The sequence below is a fragment of the Melopsittacus undulatus genome, chromosome 10 (genome assembly GCF_012275295.1).
Source record: "Melopsittacus undulatus isolate bMelUnd1 chromosome 10, bMelUnd1.mat.Z, whole genome shotgun sequence".
NCBI lineage: Eukaryota > Metazoa > Chordata > Aves > Psittaciformes > Psittaculidae > Melopsittacus > Melopsittacus undulatus.
Window position 1 is genome coordinate 12,117,794 of NC_047536.1, and position 24,358 is coordinate 12,142,151.

Sequence of the window (24,358 nt, forward strand, 5' to 3'; positions counted from 1 at the left end):
CCCCTTCCACAGTTGAGAGGGATGACCCTCGGTGTCACCAAACACCCCCTTATCAGTGCTGGCGTGGCTGCCCATGGCCCTCGCTGCAGTCTCTGTCCCAGGGCACGCGGCACTTACACGCTGTGGCTCTTTTTCTGCCAAATAAGGGGCCTGGTGTCAGAGCTCGGCTTAGTTCTTGTGTCCGGGGCAGGCAGGTCCGGGAGGGGCACTTTCCGAAGACAGAAGCATCCCCCGGAGGCAGGAACATCTCCGAGTGGAGCACCCCCGGTCAGGAGCATCCCCGGGGCAGGGGTAGCTCCACGCTCCGCCCGCCCGGGACGCGCCGTGCCCGACGGGGCGGGCGGAGCTCCGCACCGTGCTGTGCCGAGCCAAGCCGTGCCGTATGGGAGGAGCCAGCGGGCTCCACCGCCCCTACGCGCCCCCCCCCACCACCGCGGCATTTCGCGGCCGGCCGCCGCGGAGTAGGGCGCGGGGGGGATGATGGATCTGCGGCTGCTGAAGCCCCGCGCCCGCCAGCCCGCCGTCAATGGAGGAGGACGTTGAGACCCGCAAGATCAGCAGCAGTTTCCTGCGAGACCACAGCTATGCCACGGAAGGTGAGCGAGTGCCGCGGGGCCGCAGCCCCTTTCCCCGCAGCAGGTGGGGGCCGCCGGTCCCGGCCCCTGCCGAACCCCCGCTGCCTGCATCGGGGCCGGGCCTCTCTCCCCTCTGTCGGGCCGCCCCTCGGAGGCTCCGTGCGGACCCGCTGACCCGCTCCGGTGACTCAGCAGCGCCGGACCCTCCGGGTCCTGCGGCGCTGGGCTCCCCGAGCCCGGCTGGAGGGTCCGGCTCGCCCCGCGCTGGCTCCTCGGTACCATGGGGGAGCGGAGCCTCTGTCGGGCCGGAGAACCGCGAACCGGGGTCCCCGGAACCCCATCTGCGCCCGGCATCGAGAGCGGAGCGGGTCGAGTAGAACCCGGCCCCGCCGGCAGCCTTCAGCCCAGGTCGATCGCAGCCCGTTCCTCGAGGGGCCGGGGCAGGGACCGGTTCCGGGGAGGGTGCCTCCGGCAGCTGGGAGGCAGACGGGAGCGGTTTCAAGCCCTGCTTCCTTAGGTTACGGCTGCATCAGCGCATCCGCAGGTGGCCTGTGGCTGCAGCGGGGTTGTCAGATTGGGAAATACGGTAGATTCCGGTACGGTTCTCGGTACAGAAATGAAATAGTTGTCTCAGGGTTATTTTTGCTGCAAGCCCCTGCAGGAAGAATTGCGTGTTGCGGGGGTTGAGGAGATGCCAAAGCTGTTGGACATGGCCAGTGTCAGCCCCAGCGAAGCTCACGGGTGCGTCTGAGCACGGTTACCCGCAGGCTCGGGCAGCGGAGCAGACGCTGTGGCCATGTTCGGATCAGGCATCTGAAGGGAGCTGCAGGCTGCTCATGACGCTGCAGCTGCCACAAAGAGGGAGGCTCCACCGGCGGGGCTGGAGAAGGAGTGACAGGGCAGGAGCAGCGGCTGCCTCTGCTGCCCTTCCCGACAGCCCAGAGCTGCTTCCATTGCCTCCAACCTCCCCATGCATCCTTGCCTCGGGAGGAAAACAGAACCACTGTGGAGCAAAACCACCCCCTCCATCCCTCCCGGTGGCACTGACCCTTTGCATCCAACTTCAGAAAACAGACTGAACACCAGAGAGCCTGGGCAGGCTTATTAGTAGTAGCTAATAAAGAGACGGTTATTAATAGTAGCTAATAAATAGAGGCTTATTAGTAGTAGTTTGGCTGATTAGTAGCCAAAGAGGCTTTCCTGTGGTGGTTCATTCTTCCCAGGCTCAAGAGGAAGCAAATGAAGGACCAGACTGGGAATATTACTACTCCAGCACATGGCTAAAGGAAGGTTTATCAGGAACATATTTGGTTTAATACAGGAGTGGAAAGCTTTGGGTACCTGGTGAAGCACAGAAAATGGCCATAGGCACGTTCATGTTGCCTGTGTGTGTCTGGAACATCAGTGCGAGGTACTGGCAGTGCCCAGAGCAGGGAGGTGACACACCGGGTGTCCCTGGCTCGCTGTTCCTGGAGTGTCACATGTGGGGCTGGGTGGCAGACTTCTCACCGGTACAGGATGCAGGGAAGCTCTGCCGGAGGGGTGGGATGGGGCTGAGCTCCGGTGGCCACGAGCCTGGCTCGCACCGCTGCGGACTGTGGGCTGTGGATGGATGAATTTGCTGTTTCTGTGTTATAAAAGGCAGCTGCAGCAGGCAGCAGACAAAAAACTGGGGTTGTAGCTGCCCTGTTGTGACCTGCTGAGAACGTGGTTTCTGTGGTCGAGAAGAATGGAGGGTTGAGGTGAGCCCATAGTGATTTCAGTGACGCCGAGGGTTCTAGGGGTTTTCAGGGGTAAAATCCAGTCTGTTTGGTAATCCGTGGTGGATTTCCTCAAGCTGCACGCTGGTGTTTTCAGAAGAGCCTTGTGTGCTCCATGAGAAAACCATAGCCCAGCTCTGCACAGTAAATGGGCCGGCAGGGTTTGTGCGGTGGTAATGGACTCATCCGGGGGATCCCTGCTGCTGCGGCCGGGCTGGATCAGCCTCAGGAGCCTGTTTGGTGGCTGTCCCTCAGCTGGGAGTTTCTCCTCATCTCATGCTGCTCAGGACTTGTGCTTCTCCATGCGGTTGTGCTGCTGGAGGAAGGCTGAATGTGCTCTGAAATGGTAGATCTTGCTAGTGAGAAAAACAAGTGAAGAAAATGATTCAGTTCTATTTCTTTCTTTTTTGTATGCGTGAAAGCAAAATGTGCCTAAACCGATGTGATCGGTAACATGTCTTGAAACAAAAATCCTTCCAAATCCTCCTCTGGAGATGAAGGCTTGGAAGTGGTGTGCCAGTGAGGGAAGGATGGGGTTATGCAATTCGGTTTAGTGAAATGTCGTCACTTAAATAGGTCTGGTATTTGAATGCAAATGCGGGATGAGGATGGCTTTTCAAAAGCAGACACTTGAATGCCTCCTTCTTACGGTGCTCAAGAGTGCTGTTAATGAAGGAGTTGCAGCCATTGTGCTACTCGACTTTGGCTGCCGGAGGATTCTGAGTTGCAGAGATGCAGCCGCATCCCCACACTTGGAGCCGGGTGAGGCTCCAGCCCCGTTGTTCGGTTGTTGGCTGGCCCGGAACTCGCAGCACTGCCCTGAACGGCGGGTTCGTCATGAGAGATGCTAACAAAATAAGCTTGGTTTGTTCTGCTGCATAAACCCATCTTCATTGGCAATTCTCCTCGACGCCCATCCAGAAGTAGGGCAAATTGAGACTATTCGAATACAAACAAACCGTTTGAGTAGCTTGCACTTCTAGATGTGCTTGCTAGAGGTGTGGGGCCCCCCACATTGGCCCATGTCCAGTAGCTTGACCTAAAACAAAAAGACTTCCCTTGAAGTCTTCAGGCTCTGGCTGTCACCTTTCTTGTGTGGCATTGCTGCCCACCTGGCAGGTCCCAAGTCCCCTTGGTGGTTGACAGTTGGATAGATACCTCCAGACAAAGGAGGGATGATGTGAACACCCTGTTCTGTGCTCCCTGCCCTGATGAGAGGGACATTTGGGACCCAGCCCATGTGGGTTCAGGTGGGATGCCTGTGAGCACATGGTTGTGCTGTTGGAGGAGGACCCTTGGGAGGACCCTTGTCCCACGACCACAGTGTGCACCTGCTGTGGGGGCAGCCATGTTCTGGAGCCACCCCGGAAGGATATCCCTGTCTCCCATCAGCTCTGCCAATGGAGTCCCTGCTTTACAGGGGCTGTGTAGCCTCAGGGATGCACCATGTACCCACATCCCTGTGCATCTGCTCCTCAGCTGCTCCCCACACCCCTTTTCCCGGTGTGCTGGCTGATGTCTAGCGAGTCTTTAATCTCTTTGAGGAGTGTTTCCTAAATCAAATATATTTTGCCATTGAGAAATCTATCATTAAGCCTTCATTTCCTTTTCCTAGTTTAATCCTGTTACTTCCAGCTGTAACTCCCTTGTCTCTCTGTCATTCCCCTTCCACCTTTATCCCTGTCCCACTGTCGAAAGGAGCCCTGATGCTCACCTGCCTCTTCCCTGATGCCGAGGACATGGCCTCATGAGTTCCCCCACCAGGAGCTCACCAGGGTCTGTGAGTACCCCAGAGCCGCTGGGTGCATGAGCAGAGGGTAAGTTCAGGCTCCTCTGCTCTGTTTTGTGGGGAGAGAAGCAATCCGTGCTGTTACAGCCTGACCAGGTGGTCACCCACCTGCAGGGAGCACATTCCAGAAGCAGCCTGGGCTGTACCCAACCTGCAGCCTGGGTCCTGCTGTGCCAGGTCCCTAAATGCTGTTTCATTTCCCGGTCAGTTTGTGAAGAGAAATCTGTAGTCACAGTGACCTCTATATAAGCCTGTGTGTGGTTCCCAGAAAAGCCTGAGGTGCTTGACCCCAGCCTGGGTTCAGGGTGAGAGCTAGTGGGTATTTTTATTGTCGTGAATGATGTCAGTTTATTTTGGGGATCATCTGGATTGGGATTTAATTAATCCAGGAACCTCAGTGAAGTTGTTATTTTATCACATAAATCCTTTGATTATGAAACTTAATCTCATCCTTTATGTTTTTTATTTATACACATGCACTATGTTTAGCCCCCCCTTCCTCTCCCAGAATCTTTATTCCAGCCAGGTTGGAAGGACTCACAGGCACATCTCCCTCTGTCTAATCCAGGGATCACTGTGAGGAGAGCCTTGTGCTTGTAGTGCACTGCATCAAAGCCGACTTGGGGATACTTTAAACCTCAGATTAATGAGAGAATAGATGTGCCTGGGGATGCTGTAATCTTGGGATTAGTGAGAGGACTGGGAGCAGGTAATGAATGATGTGACTCTGACCCGTTGCTGATGGTCTGTGAGAGTGCCTGGTCACTGGTGACAGCATCTGTGGGGTACTGCACAATCCTCGGGTTTCCAAATGGGAGGGTGAGACTTGGTGAAGTGGTGGTGGAGGCCTGGAGCAACAAAAGCTGTCCCCATGCCCCTTCCATCCTGTTTTCTCTGTGTCTGTCTCTGCTTTGTGCCTCCTCTTGGACATGCTTGCTCCTCAGCTGGCTCCCACAGTGATGTCCAGTCTCTATAAGCCACTGGTGTCTCGTCAGTGTCCTGCAGCCACCAGTGTGTGTGTGGGTCTCCATGCCATGGCAGGGGTCTGCCTTGAGCTGTGTGGGGCAGGGCACAGGGAGCTTCGGTGGGGAAACATCTGGAGGACCGGAGGAGCAGCAGTTGTGTGAAGGGGAGCAGACTTGGGAAGTTTGCCCATAGGAGAGTCAACCCTTGTGATCTCTCAACATCTGCAAAAAGAGACTGGACAAGGTCACGAGAGCTGTCAAGGTTTACTAAGCACTGAGAGATCACCTCTGGTTCAGGAGGCCCCTGAGGTGAACATTATTAGAGGGTGAGAGAATATGATTGGAAACATGTTACGTGGTTGCCCTGTTTGTGTGCATCTCCAGTTATCCATGGGGGGTGGGATGCTGGGCTGGATATGCTTTTGATTTTATTCAGCATGGCCTTGCTCCTGGGCAAAGCTCTTGTGGTCACTTGTGTGAACAAGAGTCCGCAGGGCTCTACCAAACCCCTAACAGGTCCTTCCCAAAGATACCCTACCCCTGGGAAGTCAGCAGGTCGTTGGGCTTAAGGCAAATGCCATGGTAGCATCAGGTACCCTAAACTGGGAGGTAGAGCAGAGGAGCACCCCTGCCAGTGGCTTGGTCACTGGCTGTGGGAATAAAGGGTCATAGGAGAGATCCTTTGCTAATATGTCCCAGCTGCTGGAGCTGCTGGAAATGCCACCAGTGTGGGCTGGTGACTCCTGTAACCCCTGTGAGAGGTGTGAGCTGTGCACACGTAGCAGAGCTGAGGTGCGTTGACGTGGCAGGGTGCTGATGAGGCAGGTTAAAAATAGCAGCTGCTTCCTCCCCATCCCTCCTGATCCTGGCTGCTGGAAGCACTCAGGCTGATGTGCTGAGCAAGCACAATGCTCCAGCTGCAGCCAGGGCTGCATGGAGCCTGGGTACTGCAGGGAATGCACTGGGCAGAGGCACGCTGGTACCTACCACTGCAGGGATCCAGGGAGCCCTGCCACAGTGGAGTGATGCACAGCGGGTCTGCCTGGAGCCGGTGGGTAAACCCCAAACACCCACTGGCATCTCATCACAGCATCCCTGTGTAGCACCGCCCTGGGTCTGGAATGCCTGGCAGCCCTGCACAATGGTACCTGAGCTCCTTGCAGCCCTCGCAAAGTCCCTGTGACTTATGGGGCTGTAAACTGCCTGGACCTGGGGCAACACAAGCCCAGAGCCCAGATGTGGAATCACTCAGCACGTTGTTCCTACCTTGTCAGAAACACAGCTTGGGTCCTGCCGCCCTCCCCAGTAAAGGCCTAATTGAGCCGTCAATGTCTCCATTCAGAGCAGTTGTTTCAGTGCTGGTTGTTATTTTTCTCCTGCTTCATTGTGAGCCTGATTTCTTAAGGGGAAACGTTTGAAGGGTCTTTGAGTAGTTTTGTTCTCCCATAGCAGGGAAGGGCACTGCTCCTCTTGCCCTGTGCCACTGGCCTTTGAATCACTCTGGAAGTCCAGACATGGATTAGTGGAACCTTGCTCACCATGGCAGTGAGACAAGGGAGTCCTGGGTGCTGTTGTTATCCTTGACACAGACTCATAGACTGACTTGGATTGGAAGGGACCTTAGAGCTCATCCAGCTCCAGCCCCTGCCACAGGCAGGGACACCTTCCACTGGAGCAGCTTGCTCCAAACCCCTTTGTCCAGCCTGGCCTTGAACACTGCCAGGAATGGGGCAGCCACAGCTTCTCTGAGCACCCGGTGCCAGCACCTCAGCACCCTCACAGGGAAGAATTTGTGCCTAAGAGCTCCTCAGAGCACAGCAGAGGGGCAGAGTCCCCTCCCGAAGCTGCTGCTCATGCTCTAGGGTTGCAGCCCAGCACACACAGGGGTTCTGGGTTCAAGAGCAAATGGGAGCTTCTCATCAACCAAGCCCCCAAGGTCTTCTCCTCAGAGCTGCCCTATCCCATCTCCACTCAACCTGTATTTATGCTGGGCTTGCCTCGACCCAGGGGCAGGACCTTGTACTTGGCCTGGTTGAACTTCATGAGGCTGGACAGTCCCGCCTCTCCAGCCTGTCCAAGTCCCTCTGGATCATATCCTTTCCCTCCAGCTTGTTGACCAACATCCTTGTGTTCCCTGTGAGGTTTGCTATTGCATCAAGCAGTTAACTGAGTCAGGATGGATTTTAGCTTTGCCCTTCACAGTCCAGCCCCTCTTCCTGCTGGGCAAAGAAAGCCTGGACAAGCAGAGAGGTGATGGGCCAGTGAGGCAGTCAGAGGAGGACCCTTCATGGTAGCTTTGCATTTTTGTTGAGCCTTTTCAATAACCTGGATGTATTCCATGAGCTGACACTTTCCCTGTGTCAAGTTCGAGCTTCTCCTCAGCAGTTTGGTCCTCTGAATCAATCCAGGTGTTGCCTGGGCTGGCCCTTCTCAGGCCAGGTTTTTGTCAGGGGTGCTGGTACTGGCGGGGGACATTGCAGCCTTGAGGCTGGAGGCACAGCTGGATGGATGAGAGGAGCCTCGTGGCCCCTGCTGAAGTACTCTGAGGTGTGACAGACACCTTGGGCAGGAGGAGCAAAGTCAGGTGGGGCAGAAGCTTTGTGCTGGGGCTGTGGGAACTGGAGGAGTCCAAGGCAGCAGGGCTGGAGAGAGCTGAGTCCTGTCCAGGCGCTGATGTATCCAGGCAGCTTCTGCTCACTGTGGTGCTGTCTGCTTGCACTGCACAGAATTGCTCTGCAGCCTTTTTGTTTCCCTTAAAAGCTGTTTCCCTGCGTGCTCATGTGCAGCAAGTGAGCGTAGTGAGGGCCAGGACTGTCTGTCCTAAAGCAGGTCCTGTGGATGGAAACATAACTGAAACCAAACCAGACAGCTGATCCCATTTCAGTCTCTGTTCTCCATTTCAGTTGATTCCCTTGTGCAGCCATAAACCACCACCATTATCTCAGTTTCCCGAGTATGCAAAAAAATTGCTGTGATTTTCCTACCCTTGGATCAGTCCGTATCCGTATTCTCTGAATAACAATAAAATGTTAATGGAAATAAAGACTGTTATCTCCCTTGTGTCTATTTTGTCACTGGAATAACAACTTTAAATGTTAAGAGTGCTGAGATTTATAGATGCCAAGCCTGCTCAGCAAAAATAAATCATGTTCCATAGTGCACATTACCATTTATTGCTGCTGTATTATCTGAAGCCAGAGTGGGTGTTAACCCAGGGATAACATCCTCAAAGGGGGCTTCAATAATTTTGTAGTTAAATTTAAAAATCCTGTTGGCTGCCTGGTTTGATCTGCGGCTCCTTTTAGTGCAGGAGTATCCAAGTGGAAACTGTCCAGGATGCTGGTAACAGACTCCCCAAGAAGTATGGTGATAGGAGGAGCACCGGCTCCTGGCAGAGCCGCTATTTCAGCTGCAGCCTCGATGAACCAGACCCATGCATGTGGCTTCCCCAGGCCACTCTTTTCCAAGGCTCTGTAGGCTTTGGGAGGCCACGGGTTTTTAAACAAGCATTTCCTTGCATTCCCTTTGTTAGCTCTGTAAGCAAGGGAAAAGCAGCCTGACTGATGAAAAGAGCCTGCCTGATGAACGTGGGCATTTGACCAGATAGTGAGAACCAGCCACTGATGGTTCATTTCTGCCACCAGCCTTGCAGCAGCGAGCAGCTGATGAGCTGCATTAGCTGGGGTGACAGATTGCTTCGCTTGCAGCCTGAGTAAACCTCAGCAGCACGGAGGTCAGGGTGCGGAGGAGCCCGTCCTTCCACCTCGCGCTGACGGAGCTGCCTCATCGTATGGCTCAGACTGATGGGCGCCAGATGCCGATCGGGTCGGGGGGGCCGTGGTGTGTTTAACACCTGGCTCCTGCCACCAGCCGTGCCCAGAGGCCCGCTGCGGAGCACCGCCAGCCGGGGCTGGGTGTTCCTGGTGCAGCCCCGCAGAGCCCTTTGCCAGGAGGAGCGCCCGTCTCCAGGCGCGGGGGTCCGGGCACGGCAGCCTGAGGACGGTGCCTCCCGGGCTGCGGTGTGTGCTGCAGGAAGCTGCCGGCGGCACAAGGAGCTTTGTGTCCATGGGGTCCTGCTCTGTTGCGCTATGTGCATGCATGTTGTGCCGGAGCAGGAGATGGGGTCTGCTGCTGGAAGTGTGTCTGGAAAGCTGGGTGTGGAAATGTGCATGTGTGGGACCAGGAGGTGGGAAAGGGAGAATTAGAGAGGTGGTTTCTGAGAGCCCTCTCTCACAGTCCCTAACTAAACTTGGCCTTGGTTGCAGGAGGCTGACAGACCCTTAATTACAATAACAGCATGAGCAGTGTTGCTTTGTAACTGGTTCCCCACTGAAATTTCTGGCTCACAGGAGTGGTGTGCCAGATGTCTGCTTGTGATTGCTCTGCTCGTGCAGACTGGTGCGGGGTAATGCTCTGCGCTGGAGGATGAGCATCATGCAGGTGTCCAGGGGAGGCCCTGTTTGTCTGCCTGGTTTCTTGGCAGATGCGAATCTCATCCCATAGGCCCACAAAAAGCTTTGCAAGTGGCTCCGCAGCAATTACCTTCAGCAAAAAGTCATTGTGTCAGAAGACATGGGGGAGAACAGGGATCTGCATGTCTCCAACAGCCATGTACCGCTGAATTTTGGTGATGTTTCAGAGCCCCAGCCTTAGCTGTGGTCTGTGGGTTCATGCAGCCATGAGACCCAGCATGATTTCAGTCTGCTGAGACAAGGCCCTAGCACAGCGTGGCTGGAGTTATGCAGTGATGGGTCCTGGCCTGTGAGATCCAGGGCTTTTGCGAGTCTGGCAAAGGCACAGACGGTGCTCTGAGATTGTCACTTCTGCATCTGCTGCGCTCTTCGTGTCAGGATAGGAAGTAGCCTGGAGCTGGAGAGAGCCAGAGGCTCAGTTGCTCTGAGGAGTCTTGATCTGCTGCTAGCAAGTGTGTTAGGCTGTGGTGAGTGAGGAACCAGGGGAGAAGCCACTCTCAGCCAGGCTGGCCTGGTGCTGGGCATGCTGTTGCACTGTTGGCATCCTGAAGGCATCTCCTGGTTTGTTACATCCAGCGAAGTGCAGCTGGAAGCTCCTCTCCCCCAGTACCAGTCAGGTTAGAGTGTCCCTGAGGGTTATGGACCCTGTTCCATACTGTTGTTGTTTGACCCCTTGATGTAGTATTTTCATTTGGAGCCCTACAAAATACAGTAGCTTGGTGCTATTGATGAAGGGCCTCCAGCCAGTAACGGGTTGTTGAGCTTTTTTTAGCAATGAAAGCGATGAAGAGACAACTTTTATTAGTCATTGAGCACAAAGTGAGAGGTCAGTACTTGTGGCACCAACTGGTTTAGTTTGTCCAAAGATGATGTTCACGATGCCATGCATTGATCGCCTTGTAGCTGAGGAGCTCATGTCTGTGGAGCCAGACCAGTCTCTCCCCATGGTCCTCAAGATGCCCAGGGGTCAATCAGTGGTCACCACTGGCACAGTGCCCTTTGGGGGCAACACTCCCTGCTGAGATGCAGGGATCCAGCCCCAGGCACCAGGAATCACATCCAGCTTACTGCTGAGGAGGGAATAGCAGCTCCTGGTTCTCACCCCGCGCTCCTTCATGAGCTGGTCTCAAAGCACCTCATAAATGAGATGAGGCTTCTTGCTCATATTTTACAGGTGTATTTTCTGATTCTTACCCGTCAGTGCACATCCAGGCAGGGCGCTGATCTTGGCAACACTGCTTTGAAGCCAAAGCTGAAATCTGCAGCGATGTCTTGTGTGCATGGGGCTCTCGGGAGGAGACAGTGGCATCCTGTCATGTTTGCATATTTGATCTAGCCTAAGAACTTTGTAATAAGGATGTTTATGAGTTAATCACATGTGACACTTTGTTTGCTCCCTGCTGCAAGCCTGAGATGTGTGTGTGGATGTGGGGAAGTGGATCATCGTTTTTTTGGCTTTGTGTCACCGTAATGCATTATCTCCATCTGGTTGTCTCCTCCCCCCTTGTGTCCCTCAGCTGGAAGTAAGTGTGTACCAGTGGCTATTAATAGCTGAATCCTGCAACAGTCTGCTCTTGCAGATGGGATTCTCAGCTTCTGAAGCCTAAAACTCTAAAGCAATACGCTGTGTGTTCCTTAATGCAATTAGGCTTGCTCTAAGTTAGGTTCTCAAGGCCAAATGCTGCCCTCGGTTTCTGTGTGAAGGTTGCCCATCAGTGTCCTGGCCTGGTGATCCCAACCAGAGCACTCCCTGTCACTCACGTAGCTGGTGACATGCTTTGTCACCAGCACTGTCTGTGTGGTGAATACACGTGTGAGATCCTGGTCCTGGCACCACTGGCCATGCAGCCCTTACGGCGTGTGTGGTTTATGGTGCCAGGGTGGAAGGGCATCTGCCAAGTCCTATCCCTGGAAGAAGGTTGGGGGCACCAAACTTGTCCTTGCCCTTTTCCTTCACACAGCCTACCCTTTCCCAGCTGTCCAGCTCCTCCCAGCGAAGCATGTCCAGTGATGGACCTGTGGATGCTGGAGCAGCACAAGAGCAGTGTGAGGGGACAGAGACCTCCTTCAGCAGCAGGAGGGACTCTGCACAGAGAGGTATTTGGAGAGAAGCTGTCAGAAACTGCTCACATGTGGTGAGCTTCCCCTCGCCAGGGACCCATGCAGCCCTGGGAACCTGCGGGGCTTTGGAGGTTTGTTCTTCAAGGAATTGCTGTAACTGTGAGAGCTCTGCTTTCAGCCAGAAACTGCTGTTTCAACAGTGAGGTTGTTCTTAGATTAATTTTACCTCTCTGTGCCCAGGAGGCATCAGTCCCCTTCCACGCTGGCTGGGAATGTGCAGAGCATCCCACCTGAGGTCCTCGCTGTGTTCACATTCCATGGCTTGGCCTCAGAGAATGATTGCCAAGGTGCGTATGGCCTATGCCAGTGCCATTGCTCTTCTACAGGGGCACTGAGCTACCTGCGCTGCTCTGAGGCTCTTCTGTTTGCACAGTGGTGATGGAGCCAGGCTGAAGAATGTGTCACTGCTCATTTCACTGGCTAGAGATGATCGTCATGGTTCAGATAGGAGACCTGCCCTGGTTTGAAGTCCCACCATGCAGCTGAATTCCTGACTTCTGTAGCACTTCGTTCTCCATCTTTTGAGAGCTACTCCCTCACCAAACCTCTCTCTTCCCTCGCAATCTGTTTCTGACAATGTGTGAAGTTATTGACAAGGTGATGAAATCTGGTGGACGAGGATTTGCCAGAAAAAGAAGGCTTTTTCCCTCTGCATATGCAGTCTCAGGCCTTCAAATGAAGCCATCCTCCCCCCTGTAAAACCTGCGTATGTGTTCAGAGCAGCAACTGCCAGTGGTAACCGCCAAGCCACTGGTGGTCAGGTGGCCTGTGGTACCAGTGGTACCTCCTCAGTGCATGTGCAGGGCTTGGAGCTCAGAAGAGCTGTGGGTGGTGATAGAGTACAACAAAACTACACTGTGATACTGTCCTTGTGAGTTCTCCTCATCCGGTGCTGTGCACTGCTCAGCAGCCGTGCCTGTTCTGCCTGGCAGAGTAAACCCAGAGTGGTTCCATCACCTGGAAGGAGGGGTGGTTTTCAGTGCTGTTTTACAAAATCAGTCTCAGGATGCGTCTCTTTTGGAGCTCTGTATTGTTGTAGGTGGCCTGGGCAGGAGTCACTGTGGTGATTGGTGATGGTAGCACAGGGACCTAGTGCTGATGTTGACTCCACAAATGCTTTGCAACCCACTGACAACCTTGACTTCTCCAGTGAGTTTAGTGTGAAAGAATATGAATAAGGTCAGATTCATTAACTGGGAAGACCAGTGGGTGATGATAGTAGCTCATCCAGAGGAAGATTTTGGGAATGGGTTGATGGGAAATAGTTCTGTCTTGACAGAAAGACTTGAAATGTGCACAGTTAATGCCTAGTTTTGGGTGTTATTTGTTCCTGGCTGTTCCATTGCCTTCAGCCGTCCTTGTAGAGGTGCCTTTCCAGAGCCAGGGCTGAGGCACGGGTTGCTCCAGGGGCTGAGGGTGCCCAGACCAGCAAGGAGTTGCAGAGGCGTCTCCTTCTCCAGCCCTTGTGACAGCAACAGGGGCTGCATCTTCCCAGGGAGGTTTAAATAGTCTCTGCATGACAGCACATTAAAATAGAAGCTTGTTTTAACCATTGCACTTGGTTACCTCCAGTGTGAGAATGCTCAGAGACAGCTTGGCGAGATTGTCAGATTTAGCTTTTGTTACACTCCTGGCAGTGCTATTTGGAGGCTGGAAGGCTATTTTAGTTATATTTAATTACAGTTTTTGCTTGCTTAGCGAATTGCTGCTGGTACAATTGTTAACCTGTAGTGAAAAATGTTAAAGCAGATAGAAAACGTTCAAGGCGTTCTTTTGTCCCATCCTACTCCACAAGATAGGGAATACAGTATTTATGTTTATTGGCCAGTGTTGTTTCCTGGCTAGCAGGGTTTGCAGCAAATGACTGTGCACGTTTCTTTTACTTTCCGAAAGCCATTGATTTTTGCAGCATTGCAATTAGAAAACAAGAAGCCTGTAAACTGATGTTATTCCAGTATTTTAAAATGGAGTTTCAGTCTCCTGCTGTCTTTTTATTGGTTTCCCCCCTTCCCAGCCCTGCTGAATGTTGCTTGAGTCAGCATGTTGTAATTGGCCTGTGGAGATACAGGTCTTGCTGGTATCACTTCAAACCCAAACAGCTTCGCTGCAGTTCCACCATTCCTGAGCTTCCCATGTAACAGGGGAGTGCACACGCCCCTGTGCAGCTCCTGCTGCAGCTCTATTGACTGGGAGCACTTGGCTAATCACTCCTGTAATTAAGTTCTTCACTAGGAATAAAGTTAATCTTCTCGGAGCATATAAAACCTGACCCACAGCCTGCGCAGGCAGAGGCTGCTGTTCACAGGCACCTTGATCCAAGCCTAAAGGTTCTGTGCCCAAACCAGAAGTAATTAGTGTAAGTAGATACTGCTTGTCCTGAGCTAAGGAATTATAACAATGAGCTGTAACTGATGTGGCAGCTTTCTGCTGACGGCTTCCAGGATTTAAGGTCAGAAGGGCCTGTTCTGCCAGTTCCCTTTGACCTCTGGTATGACACAGCTCTGCTGGAGCCCCATCCATCCGATGGGTTCATCGGTTCTGCCTGGCGAGTGGGATGATGATGGGGGTTGTTGGTTGTGGACAGGTTGTCTCAGCCCTGTGGCACTTGGAAGTTGGGCAGAGAGAGCTCAGGAGAACTTTCCCCAACTCCTTTTCTCTGTGTTTGCATAAACATATTAATAAACTAATTGACCAAATCCTTGCTGGCTGGCGGGAGCATTAAGCTTACTAAGGGTAGCTGATGTGAACCATATGGTTTGGTCCCAAGGCTTCTTTGGGGTTTTAGCAGAGGTTCAAAAAGTTCCGATTTGCATCATCTTAAAGCATTGGCATTCCAAACACAAATAGTTTTGCATAATTTATTACCCTCACAGTAGCTTTGCTGGTACTCCTAAATTCAACTTCAAAGTACTGCAGCAAAACAAAACAGAACAACATGGAGTGTCAGCTGGGCATTACTGTGCTGTGTTTCATTAAATGGAGAAACTCAAACATCCTTTCATAGTCATAACATTTCTTGTTCATTTATTAGAGCCAAAGTCAAAATAAGAACTTTTGTAGTAGCCTTCATTTGCCTTTCCTGATCAAAATTAAGTGCCTGTGAAAAGCAAACATGTGTCACCTGGATGGTGCCAGGTACTTGCCATCAGCTGCTTGATTTAGACAATTAAAGTAGATTTGTCAGTTCCACTTTTATTTAGGGTGAGACGCACTTGCCAGCTCTCATGTGCTGCCTCAGTACAGCAACATTTCAGCTGCAAACACCACCATTGAGCGTTCCACTATGGCAGGACTGTTACTTGCTTCTGCCTGGTTTATTTGCAATGCTTATTATTTTTGCAGCAAATATTATTATATTTACAGTTAGCAACATCGGTGAAATGTGCAGCAGTGCCCCCAGAAGCAGAGCAATGAGGGGTGCCCTGAAAGCAGGACTTCACCAGCGCCCTTTACTTGGGAAATCTAGTTTGCCAGTTGTCTGTTTCCCCTCATCATAGTCTTGGGTCCCCTACCAATCCATTGTGCCCTAGCTAACGGGCAATCATGGAGAGCAGTAGAGACCTGCTCTCATGGTCTGTGTTCCTCCCATCCTTGTGTGGATGCAAATGAAGGTACCAGGGAGATGTCAACCATTACGATAGACAGGATCTGGATGAATCAGTGTGCGTGGATCATTGAGCGTCTATGTTGTAAAACAAATGGCCTGTGATCAGTTAATCATATCAGGAAACATCACCCAGACCTCATGGCATTATTCATAAGTCCTAAATTCTCTTGCAGGTTCATAAACAGAACATCTGTTAAAATATGGAGAAACTGCAGCCAGGAGCTGTTGTTAGAAATGTGGCTGCTGCAGATTGCAGGGAAAGGAGCAAGAGACTGAATTTCTTTGCAGAAGTCTCATCTCTCTACTGTTGGAACCATCCTTCTGCCTTAGCTTCAGGTCTCCTTCTGCTGAGCCTCCCTCTTTCGCCGTGCTGGTGCAGCCCTGTGCAGGGTCTGTGCTTGCATGGCCAATGGCTCATGACGGGCTGGGCAGGGGGCAGGCAGCCCTGCAAGGAAGCTGGGGTGCACCAGGCAGTGAAGGAGTGAATCGCATGTAGGAGCAGCCTAAAAGGAGCTGGAGATGATGCAAATCAATTAGCAGATCAAAGGCAGAGAAACCAGGTCCCAAAGAAAGGGGTTGGTAAAGCAGCGTGCTCTGGAAAGAATTAAAAATAGGTGTTAATAAACAAGGGCTGGGCTGCTCAGTCATAAAGTGGAAAAGAAAATGCTTGAGGGTGACCAGAGAGCTCCCCCATCCCAAGCCCCTTGTTCCTGTGGCTCAGGCCCAGCAGCAGCACACACGGGTGCTCTGTTTGGAGGGCACAAGGTGCAGCCCTCCCACCTTCCAAAGTTGTTGCCTGGGGATGGCCCTTCCCCTGCTGCTGGTACCACAGCTCTTTGCACTCTCACACACAAGTGACATTTGAGGGTACCCCTCACCCCAGTGCACTGACAGGTGCTGTGCAGCAGGGTGATGTGCAGTGGGATGTTGTGCAGCAGGGTGATGTGCACTGGGGTGATGTGCTGTGGGGTGCTGTGCAGTGGGATGATGTGCAGCAGTGTGATCTGTGGTGGGGTGATGTGCAGCAGGGTGTTGTGCAGCAAGGTTATGTGCAGCAAGGTTGCTGTGCAGTAGGGTGCTGTGCAGAGGGGTGCTTCTGTGTTAAACTGCTTTGCCAGCTGTGTATAACTGGGTGCTCTGGGCCACATTCAGCCCTGCTCGAGAGTTGAGGCTGCCTTTCCAAAGCAGTTCTCTGCGTGGTCCTCTGTCCCTGGTGATCGGTTCCTTCTGCTGAAGGCCTAGAACTGATGTATGTCTGTTGCTTTTCCATCATGATTAAAACAACAACAACAACAACCACCACAATCTAACTGTGGCTGTCCCAATTTACAGTTCGTGTTTCAAGAAAGTGGCTCTTATGTCTTGCCAGCCCTCAGCACGTTCACTTGTTAAATTATGCGTATGCTAATGAAGTGTGAAACCCAGCCAAACAACAACTCTGTGATTGCTTCGTGTCCTCAGAGCACGGGGGGGGGGGGGGGGGGGATGTTATTATTATTATTTTCTGGTTTGTGACCCGCTCAGGGCCTTCTTCCAACACCGCAGGTTAATTAGGATTTTCACTTCTTCCTTCTGAAGGAGCCCAGATGTGCTCACAGCCCACAGTGCAGTTTGTGCTTCCCATTGGGAATGAAGCAATCCCCAGATTTCATGGAAGTGGGGAGCAGGTTCCCAGCACTGAACTCTACATCATCATGTCCTTCACCTTGTGGCATGCTGGAGGGGACCCCGTCAAGCGTGGGGTGTCCTGCCCTCACTTAGGCTGCATCACCGTTCTGGGGTCTGATGCTGCTCCCTGCCCCCTGACTGTGTGCTCCATCCCTGAAGAGGAGGGGGAAACCCAGTGCCTTGTCTTGGGATAAGCATGAGGCAGGTCATGGATGGCATTGCCCATCTTCTGGTAACATCTGGTAACCTGCTTTCTCCTTGACAGCACAGGGAGGAATAGAGACGGAGCACCCGGCTCTCACCTCACCAAGGTGTGGTGGTGGTGGTGGTTATCTGCAAGGCCATGAAATCATTTCTGGTGGCTGGGCTGTGAGCGAACACACTGGTTATTGCTGTGGGGTTTCACTGGGCCTGTTGGCTCCTGTATAACTGTGTGTGTTTGATGCTGACCAGGGGTGCTTGGGGCAGCCTTGATGGCCCTTCTGCACAGTCAGGGCCAGTTTTCACCCTCACCCTGCTCCTCTCGTGCTCTGGCTTATGTACAACATCTTCATGCATGTGGTGCCATGCTGGTCCCCTTGGGATAGGTGTGCAGCCACACTCCTCAGCACCACTCACATCCGTGCTCAGTATGGGCACAGGACAAAACCTGTTCTGCACCTTCTCTGTGGTGAGGCTCTAAATCTTGGGAGTTACATAGGAGTGAAGAAAAAGTGCAGGAGGCCCTGCGTTAGCTGTAAGACCTTGCTAGGAACAAGGAGCTTCATCTCAACCGCTGGTTCCTGCACAGAGGTGGATGAACAATGTCAGCATTGTCTCAACATAATGATTTTGTCCAAAATGTGTTGGTACTAATGCTGCCTCAGGAAGCACTGTGTGTAGCTTCAGTGATACAGGCACCAGAAACAGAGCTCCCAGCAAAGACCTGCAAATTCCCTGTCAGAACCAACTTAATTAAATCCCCTTTGACTGGAAGAGGGTTTTCATTTGATCTAATGAATATCCGTGCTTCCATTTGGAAGCGGATTATAGCCCAGAGTTTATTCCCTGATAACAGGCAAGGTTTGTCTGCTTGTTCCCAGGAAAGATAGATTAAAATAAATCCAAATAAATTGTCCTTCCAAGGGGACAAGCCCCATGGTGGAATGATGAATTAGAGATGAAAAGCAGGGGCCCTGCGGTGGAATTTGCCAGTGTGGACAGAGCAACAGGTTGGGGGGGGGGGGGGGGAGGGGCAGGATCCTGAGCTGGTTCACTGCACGGAGGAGCTGGTCTGGGGTGGTCACCTGGAGAGTGGACACGAGCATGTTTGTGCTGGGATGTCCTCAAATGCACAAGGAGCCAACAGGTCCTTGGTGCTGTGGGGCCATGGTGGGGGCTCAGCCCCTGCGGGTGTGGGTTGCTCAGGTCCCGTGCAGGGGGGCACTGCTCACACAGCACCTCTCTCCCCAGCCCTGCTCAGTTCTGATGCATGTCAGCAGAGAAGCAGGAGAACACGGAGTGTTCCGAGGATCCTTCCTCTTCAGCTCCCTGAAGGCCTGGCAGCTGCTCACTAAACTGAGTCAAAATTTCCAGACTGGGTTGTGCTAATGAAAAGGATTTGCCAGAGAGTGACCATTGGGTGCCTCTTGTCTTGTAGAGGAGTCCTCCAGTGTTCTGCTGTATGTGTTTCTTGTCGATGATGGTGATGGTTAGCAGCCTAGATGGGATCTGACTGTAGACATCTTTCAGCTTAAAGGTATTAGTTCTCCCATGCTGAAGATGAATTCTTGTTATCACAACCTAGCAGATCCTAAAAATAGGACGACCATAACCTCTCTATTTCAGACATGGATTGAGCAGTGATTTATTGCTCAGGGAAGTAAGCAAGGTTATTTCTTTCCTGGGCAGGCAGGAGGAGGTATTCCTGCAGTATGTTACTTACTAAGCACACTTAAGCCTTACTTAAGCACAGGCGGGTGTGTACTTGGCATTCCTTGTTGGTTTCATAAGGAAATATTTGTTATTTGCACTTGCAATTTCTAAACCAAGTATTTTTTTACTCTCTGTCACTTACCAGCAAGGGCAGAATGTGCTCTTCCTGAGACAGATCATGGGCCATCTCCTGGGTGAAGCAGCTCAATCAATATGTGAGGGCTTTTGGCTCCCGGGCAGCACGAGCTCAGCCCTGCCTGGAGGTTCTGGGGCCATAGCCCACAATGATATCTGCTTCCCACTGGAATTGGGCAGGACTCTGCAGAGGCTGGTGCCCATTATGTTTTCTGAGCCATTGCATCAGGTGGTGCTGAGGTACAGAAATGCACATCTGCATGCTGCAAACTGGTACCAGCAAAAACACACAGCTCAGGGATGGGCTCATTTTTAGCTGTAATCTCCTCCTTCAGCTGCTGCACAAATTACTTTTAAGCAATTCATTTCAGTGGCTCAGAACATCACTTAATGAACCTAACACTGAACTGAAAGAAAGGAATTTTAATTAAAATACTGCATGGAAAATGTCTTGAGACAAGCTTCCAGGGGCAGATTGAAAGTGATGGCACAGACACTCAGCTTCCCTTAGAGGTAGTGTTAAAGTAGGCAGAAAATGGAGCTTATGATGAGCTTTAAGTGGAGCAGACACAATGTGTGTTGTGGACTGGCCCCGTGCAGGGGCTCTGTCAAGGTTTTCCTGGGTTAAGGTACGTTTTTGCCCTACCTGCAGTGATTTGTGGCCCAGATGCAGGAGTCATGGTGGTGACAGGTCCCAGTGTCTGCCATGGGCACAGTGTCCTGCACAGGAACAGGAAGTGTTTCCCCACGGGGGAGCAGGGACAGCCCCGTCCCTTGGGCAGCATCCCCAGCACCACTGCGCCCATCAGGAAAGAAATCCTGTTGTGATGTCTCCCTGCTTGACAGAGCCCAGATGTTGGATTAAGCTGTGTTTAGCTGATTAAATTCAGATCTCCACAACAAATGCCAGGGACTGTCTGTACATAGCTGTAGTGTGTTTGCTTTGCCCTAAATATAGAATTGGGATATTCATAGAATCACAGAATCCCAGACTGGTTTGTGCTGAAGGGACCTTAAAGCTCCTTCAGCTCCAACCCCTGCCACAGGCAGGGACACCTTCCACTGGAGCAGCTTGCTCCAAGCCCCTGTGTCCAACCTGGCCTTGAACACTGCCAGGGATGGGGCAGCCACAGCTTCTCTGGGCACCCTGTGCCAGCGCCTCAGCACCCTCACAGGGAAGAGCTTCTGCCTAAGAGCTCATCTCAGTCTCCTCTCTGGCAGGTTAAAGCCATTCCCCTTGGCCTGTCCCTACAGGCCCTTGGCCAAAGCCCCTCTCCAGGTTTCTTGCAGCCCCTTTAGGCTCTGGGAGCTGCTCTGAGGTCTCCCTGGAGCCTTCTCATCTCCAGGCTGAACAAGCCCACTAATATTAAGCACATTCTTTCGCTCTCTGAAGGCCATGTCCCCCATGCGTGCTCTCTATATAGGTGAGTGTTGGCTGAGAACACTCAGCTGCGCTGTGCAGAAGGTATTTATCTTCTGCTGCCTGTATTCCCTGTTTCCCTCCTCCCATTCCCAGTGTGTGCCCCACCCACCCGTGTCTCACAGCGCTGTTTCTCCTCCAGCTCCCTCACCAGGTGCTGGTGGTGCTCCTGCTCTTGAGTGTCCTCATGGAAACTCTGCAATGGGTCCATCCTATTTGCACAAGGTCCCCCTTGCAGCACCACCCTCTTCCCACATTGGGGTTTACTGTATTTGCTCTCTAAGATACCTTCTAAGGTGTCACCCTCATTATGACTTTCCACCTTTAGAGAGGGAATATCTTGGGGCTGTACATGACGAGGGGCTGTGGTCTCCAGTTCATAGCTGGAGCAAATCTCTGGGTGGTCACTGAGTGTGCTGCCGCTGTGTTCAGCTTGTTCCAGGAGCACCAACCTGGAATAATGAGACACAGAATGACATCAGTGCCAGACGGTAACAAATTTTGGTGCTGAGCTGAAAGCAGCTGCTGTACATGAGGGGAAAGCTCGCTGCTTCCAAACCGTGCTCGCACAGCCGACGTTTGGGTACTTCTAATTAGAATGTGAAAAAACCAATGGATTTTGCTCATAAGCAAACAGATGGCTTCAGCAGGATGACCAGAAAGACAGAATGTGCAGCATGCTGAGCGCTTTGGCAAGGCATCCCTCCTGGTGCTGCACCGACCCTTTTGCTGTCACAGTAATTTAACAGTGGTGTCCATGCAGTGGGGTTTCCTGGGTGTGCCAGCCAACAACCTGAGAACACGTGTATGTCCTGCTGGTCAGAGCTGGCTCCTGTCGCGGCCACCATGATGCTGATCTCACCAGAACAGCAGTCTTTGCATTCCTGCTGAAGATAAAGATATTTTTAATATGAAGAGGTGGGTATTGTTCATATCTGTGAATTGTGTTTCCTGTGTCAGCTGTTCAGGTCTCAGCAACCAGTGGTGCCATTGGAAACTACAGGGTTTGGGAAGGCATTTGCAAACCAGGCTGCTTCTGGGTTGCTTATTCCTTTATGTCCACGAATGAGAAGTGCCCAGACAATCTCATGGCAAACGTGGTGCAGAGCCTGAGGTTTGTAGACATCCTTAGGGTGTTTCAGGGTGATAGTGTGGAGAGGATGAACTGGACTCGATCGATGCTCAGGTGCTTTTTGCAAAGTCTAATTTATCTCAGGAGTGTGTTTTTCCTGGCAGACTTGGATTTTCTGTTACTATTCCTAAACCCAAGTCAGCCACATAATGGAGGTTTCTATCCCATGTGCCTCTGAGTCTCTTGACAAGAGGATGTGTGTGTCCTGTTCCAAGCCACTGCTTGGCTGGGGTCTTCATGGGGTCAAGAGCTGGTCCCCACAGCACAGGCTGGGCCATCCTGCCCCAGGAGCACTCGCTTGCCCACAAAGGATCCAGGTCTCCCTTGCAGTGAGGTGCTCTGTGGCACCATAGAGCAGCTCTCATTCTCCTCTGCAAGTGAGAAGCGTTATTTGCACTGGTAGAGAGATTCTCTGGGTCCCACGCTAACCGTCTTGATTAGCACACTGTTCCCCATGGCAGGGGTAATGTAAAACAGCTCTGTGAGGTTCACATGGCCTGACCAATTCAAACCCGTCATTAATCCAAGAGCTAACGAGTTGTGCATCTCAGCACTGACAGAAGAGTTCTGTTGCATGTGCACATGCAGGCCTGGTGGGAGCTGGCAGCAGATGCCAGTGTCCAGCACTGCTGGGGCTGGGGCAGCCCCACTGGGAGCAGCCCTGCAGCTCTCTGCTGTGCTCCCTGCTCATCCCTGCAGGGCCAGGCACAGCTGAGACCCATGTGGTGGCCGCACTGTGTGGCCAGGCAGGGGACTAGAGCCCTACAGCTCCTGTGTCTCGTGTTGAGGAGGAAGGGTGGCAATGAGCGTGTTTCTGCTCCAGCTGGGAGAGTTCCTGGAGCTCTCTTGGGATGGAGGCTCCAGCCCTTCAGTTCACCCCATGTGTCTGTTACATTAGTTGCGACGAGACAGGTTGGACACAGGGGCTTGGGGCAAGCTGCTCTAGTGGAAGGTGTCCCTGCCCGTGGCAGGGAATTGGAACAGGTTGAGCTTTAAGGTCCCTTCAATCCAAACCAGTCTGGGATGCTCTGATTCTATGAAGACACACTTAGCCAAGTGCCGTCCTGAGTTGTTTCTGTCTGAAAGCTGCTGTTGTCTTTCTTTCCTGTTTGATTATTCTGCTTCCAGTAATGACCTACCCGCTACATTTTGAAGTTGTGTGGTTTCTGCTGTCTGCATTCAGCCCTGGAGGAGCGTTCAATGGTGGCTGCCCCATGATGGGGACAGAGCACTCAGGACCACGGGAGCTGCTGCTTTCGTGCACTTCCATGACAGCATTTCCTCCTGAACTCTCATTTCCAGCATTACAGTGAATTAAAACTTGCAAGGATGGTGGGGGATGTTCCTTCATGTGGGCACTCTGAGCAGGCGCTGCAGTGGGGGATGCTGCAGTGATGTGCTGGGGGAGCTACCAGATGGAGTTTTGTTTGTCTAGGTGGTGGCACTAAATTATTCTCTGCTGTAACAAGGGCAGAGGAGTCCTGAATGTGTCAGTATCCTTAGCACTTAAATCTAGGGGAGTTGTTCCATTTGGGGGAAGAGCAGCCATTGCTGCTGACTCTGCAGCATCTCATTGTCACGATGAGAAAGTGTTCCCAGCAGTGTCCAGCCCCCCCCCCCCCCCCAAGCTGTGGGGAGGTCTCATTGAGAGCTGTGACTCCAGCTGATCCCTGCAGACAATATGGATCAGGATGGGGCAGAAAAACAGGCCTGGGCTTTTCCCAGGACCTGGAGATGCTCATGGTGTTCTGCAAAGCCCATCTGCCCTCTGTGACTGCAGCCTCAGCCCAGGTGGGATGGAGGGGTTGCGAAGGTGCTATGCCATGCTGTGCTGTGCTGTGCCATGCTGTGCTGTGCTGTGCTGTGCTATGCTGTGCTGTGCTATGCTGTGCCATGCTGTGCCATGTGGCAATTCATGGTGTCAGCAAGCAATGGTGTTTCAGGGTGTTTTGCTGATGATCACAGATCCTTGCTGGGCTTAATGCAGTGGAATTGATTTTGGTTTGCCAGGCTATCATTCACCTCAGCAGGGAAAAATCAATGCAGGTCAATCATGTATGATTTTGCATGCCATTAGATCCCAGCTTAATCTCTGCTGTCCTCTTCTCTCCCACTGCTATGGACCACATGGTTTAAGGGAGGATTGATGTCCTGGGCTCAGCCCAGTGTCACCCTAGGAGTTGCACCTTGCCCATTCTGGTGGGACTGGGGTGGCACTTCCCTGTCACCTTCTAGACTCATCACCTTGCCCAGGCTTCCCTCTTCTGCCCATCTTTTCTGTAGCTGAGGGTCCCAAAGTCCTCCTTGGTTTCGTTGCTCACTCCAGGATTCACAGGCAGGGAAGAAAGGTGCATCCAGGTCCTTGGATGAGGTTTCTGCTCTGCCTGCTGGGATGGGACCGGGAGTTCTGGCTCTGCTGCAGAGCTGCTGGGTGCTTCATTTTGTGGGGGGTGTTTCCAAGACGTCCTGGGTGCACCCAGCGTGAACCTGGAGGGATCCCAGGTCCCTCAGGTGGCCAGGACAACTCCTTGGCTGCCTTCCTGGGGCACAAGTCCCCTTGTGTGTGAATCAGGACTGGCCCCAGAAGCATCCTCCATTTGGTGGCCAGTTGGTGTCCACCACAGACAGGCAGGGTTGGCCTGTTTGCATTTGGGACTGAGTTTGGGTTGTTTGTTGGTTGGGTTTGGGGTTTCTTCTGCTGTAAGTCTGTACTTTAACAAAAGCGAGAGCAGGTCACAGCTCATTTCAAATACCTTTCAGCGTTTAAGCCTGCATGCTTGTATCTTCACAACTCCCCATC

At 52.5% G+C, this 24,358-nt stretch overlaps 1 protein-coding gene across 2 annotated transcripts in view; it reads left to right on the forward strand.

The window, feature by feature from the left end:
- PPP2R2B (protein phosphatase 2 regulatory subunit Bbeta) overlaps positions 1-24,358 on the forward strand; it is a 56,129-nt gene that overhangs the window by 13,059 nt on the left and 18,712 nt on the right. The window contains exon 1 of one of the 2 annotated variants that reach the window (XM_005147297.3): positions 463-596. The exons of the other annotated variant lie outside the window; for it this stretch is intronic. Within the exon in view, the coding sequence (XP_005147354.1) occupies positions 527-596 (70 nt within the window). The 5' untranslated portion in view covers positions 463-526. Of the gene's footprint in view, positions 1-462; positions 597-24,358 lie in introns of those variants that run through there. 2 annotated transcript variants of the gene reach the window in all.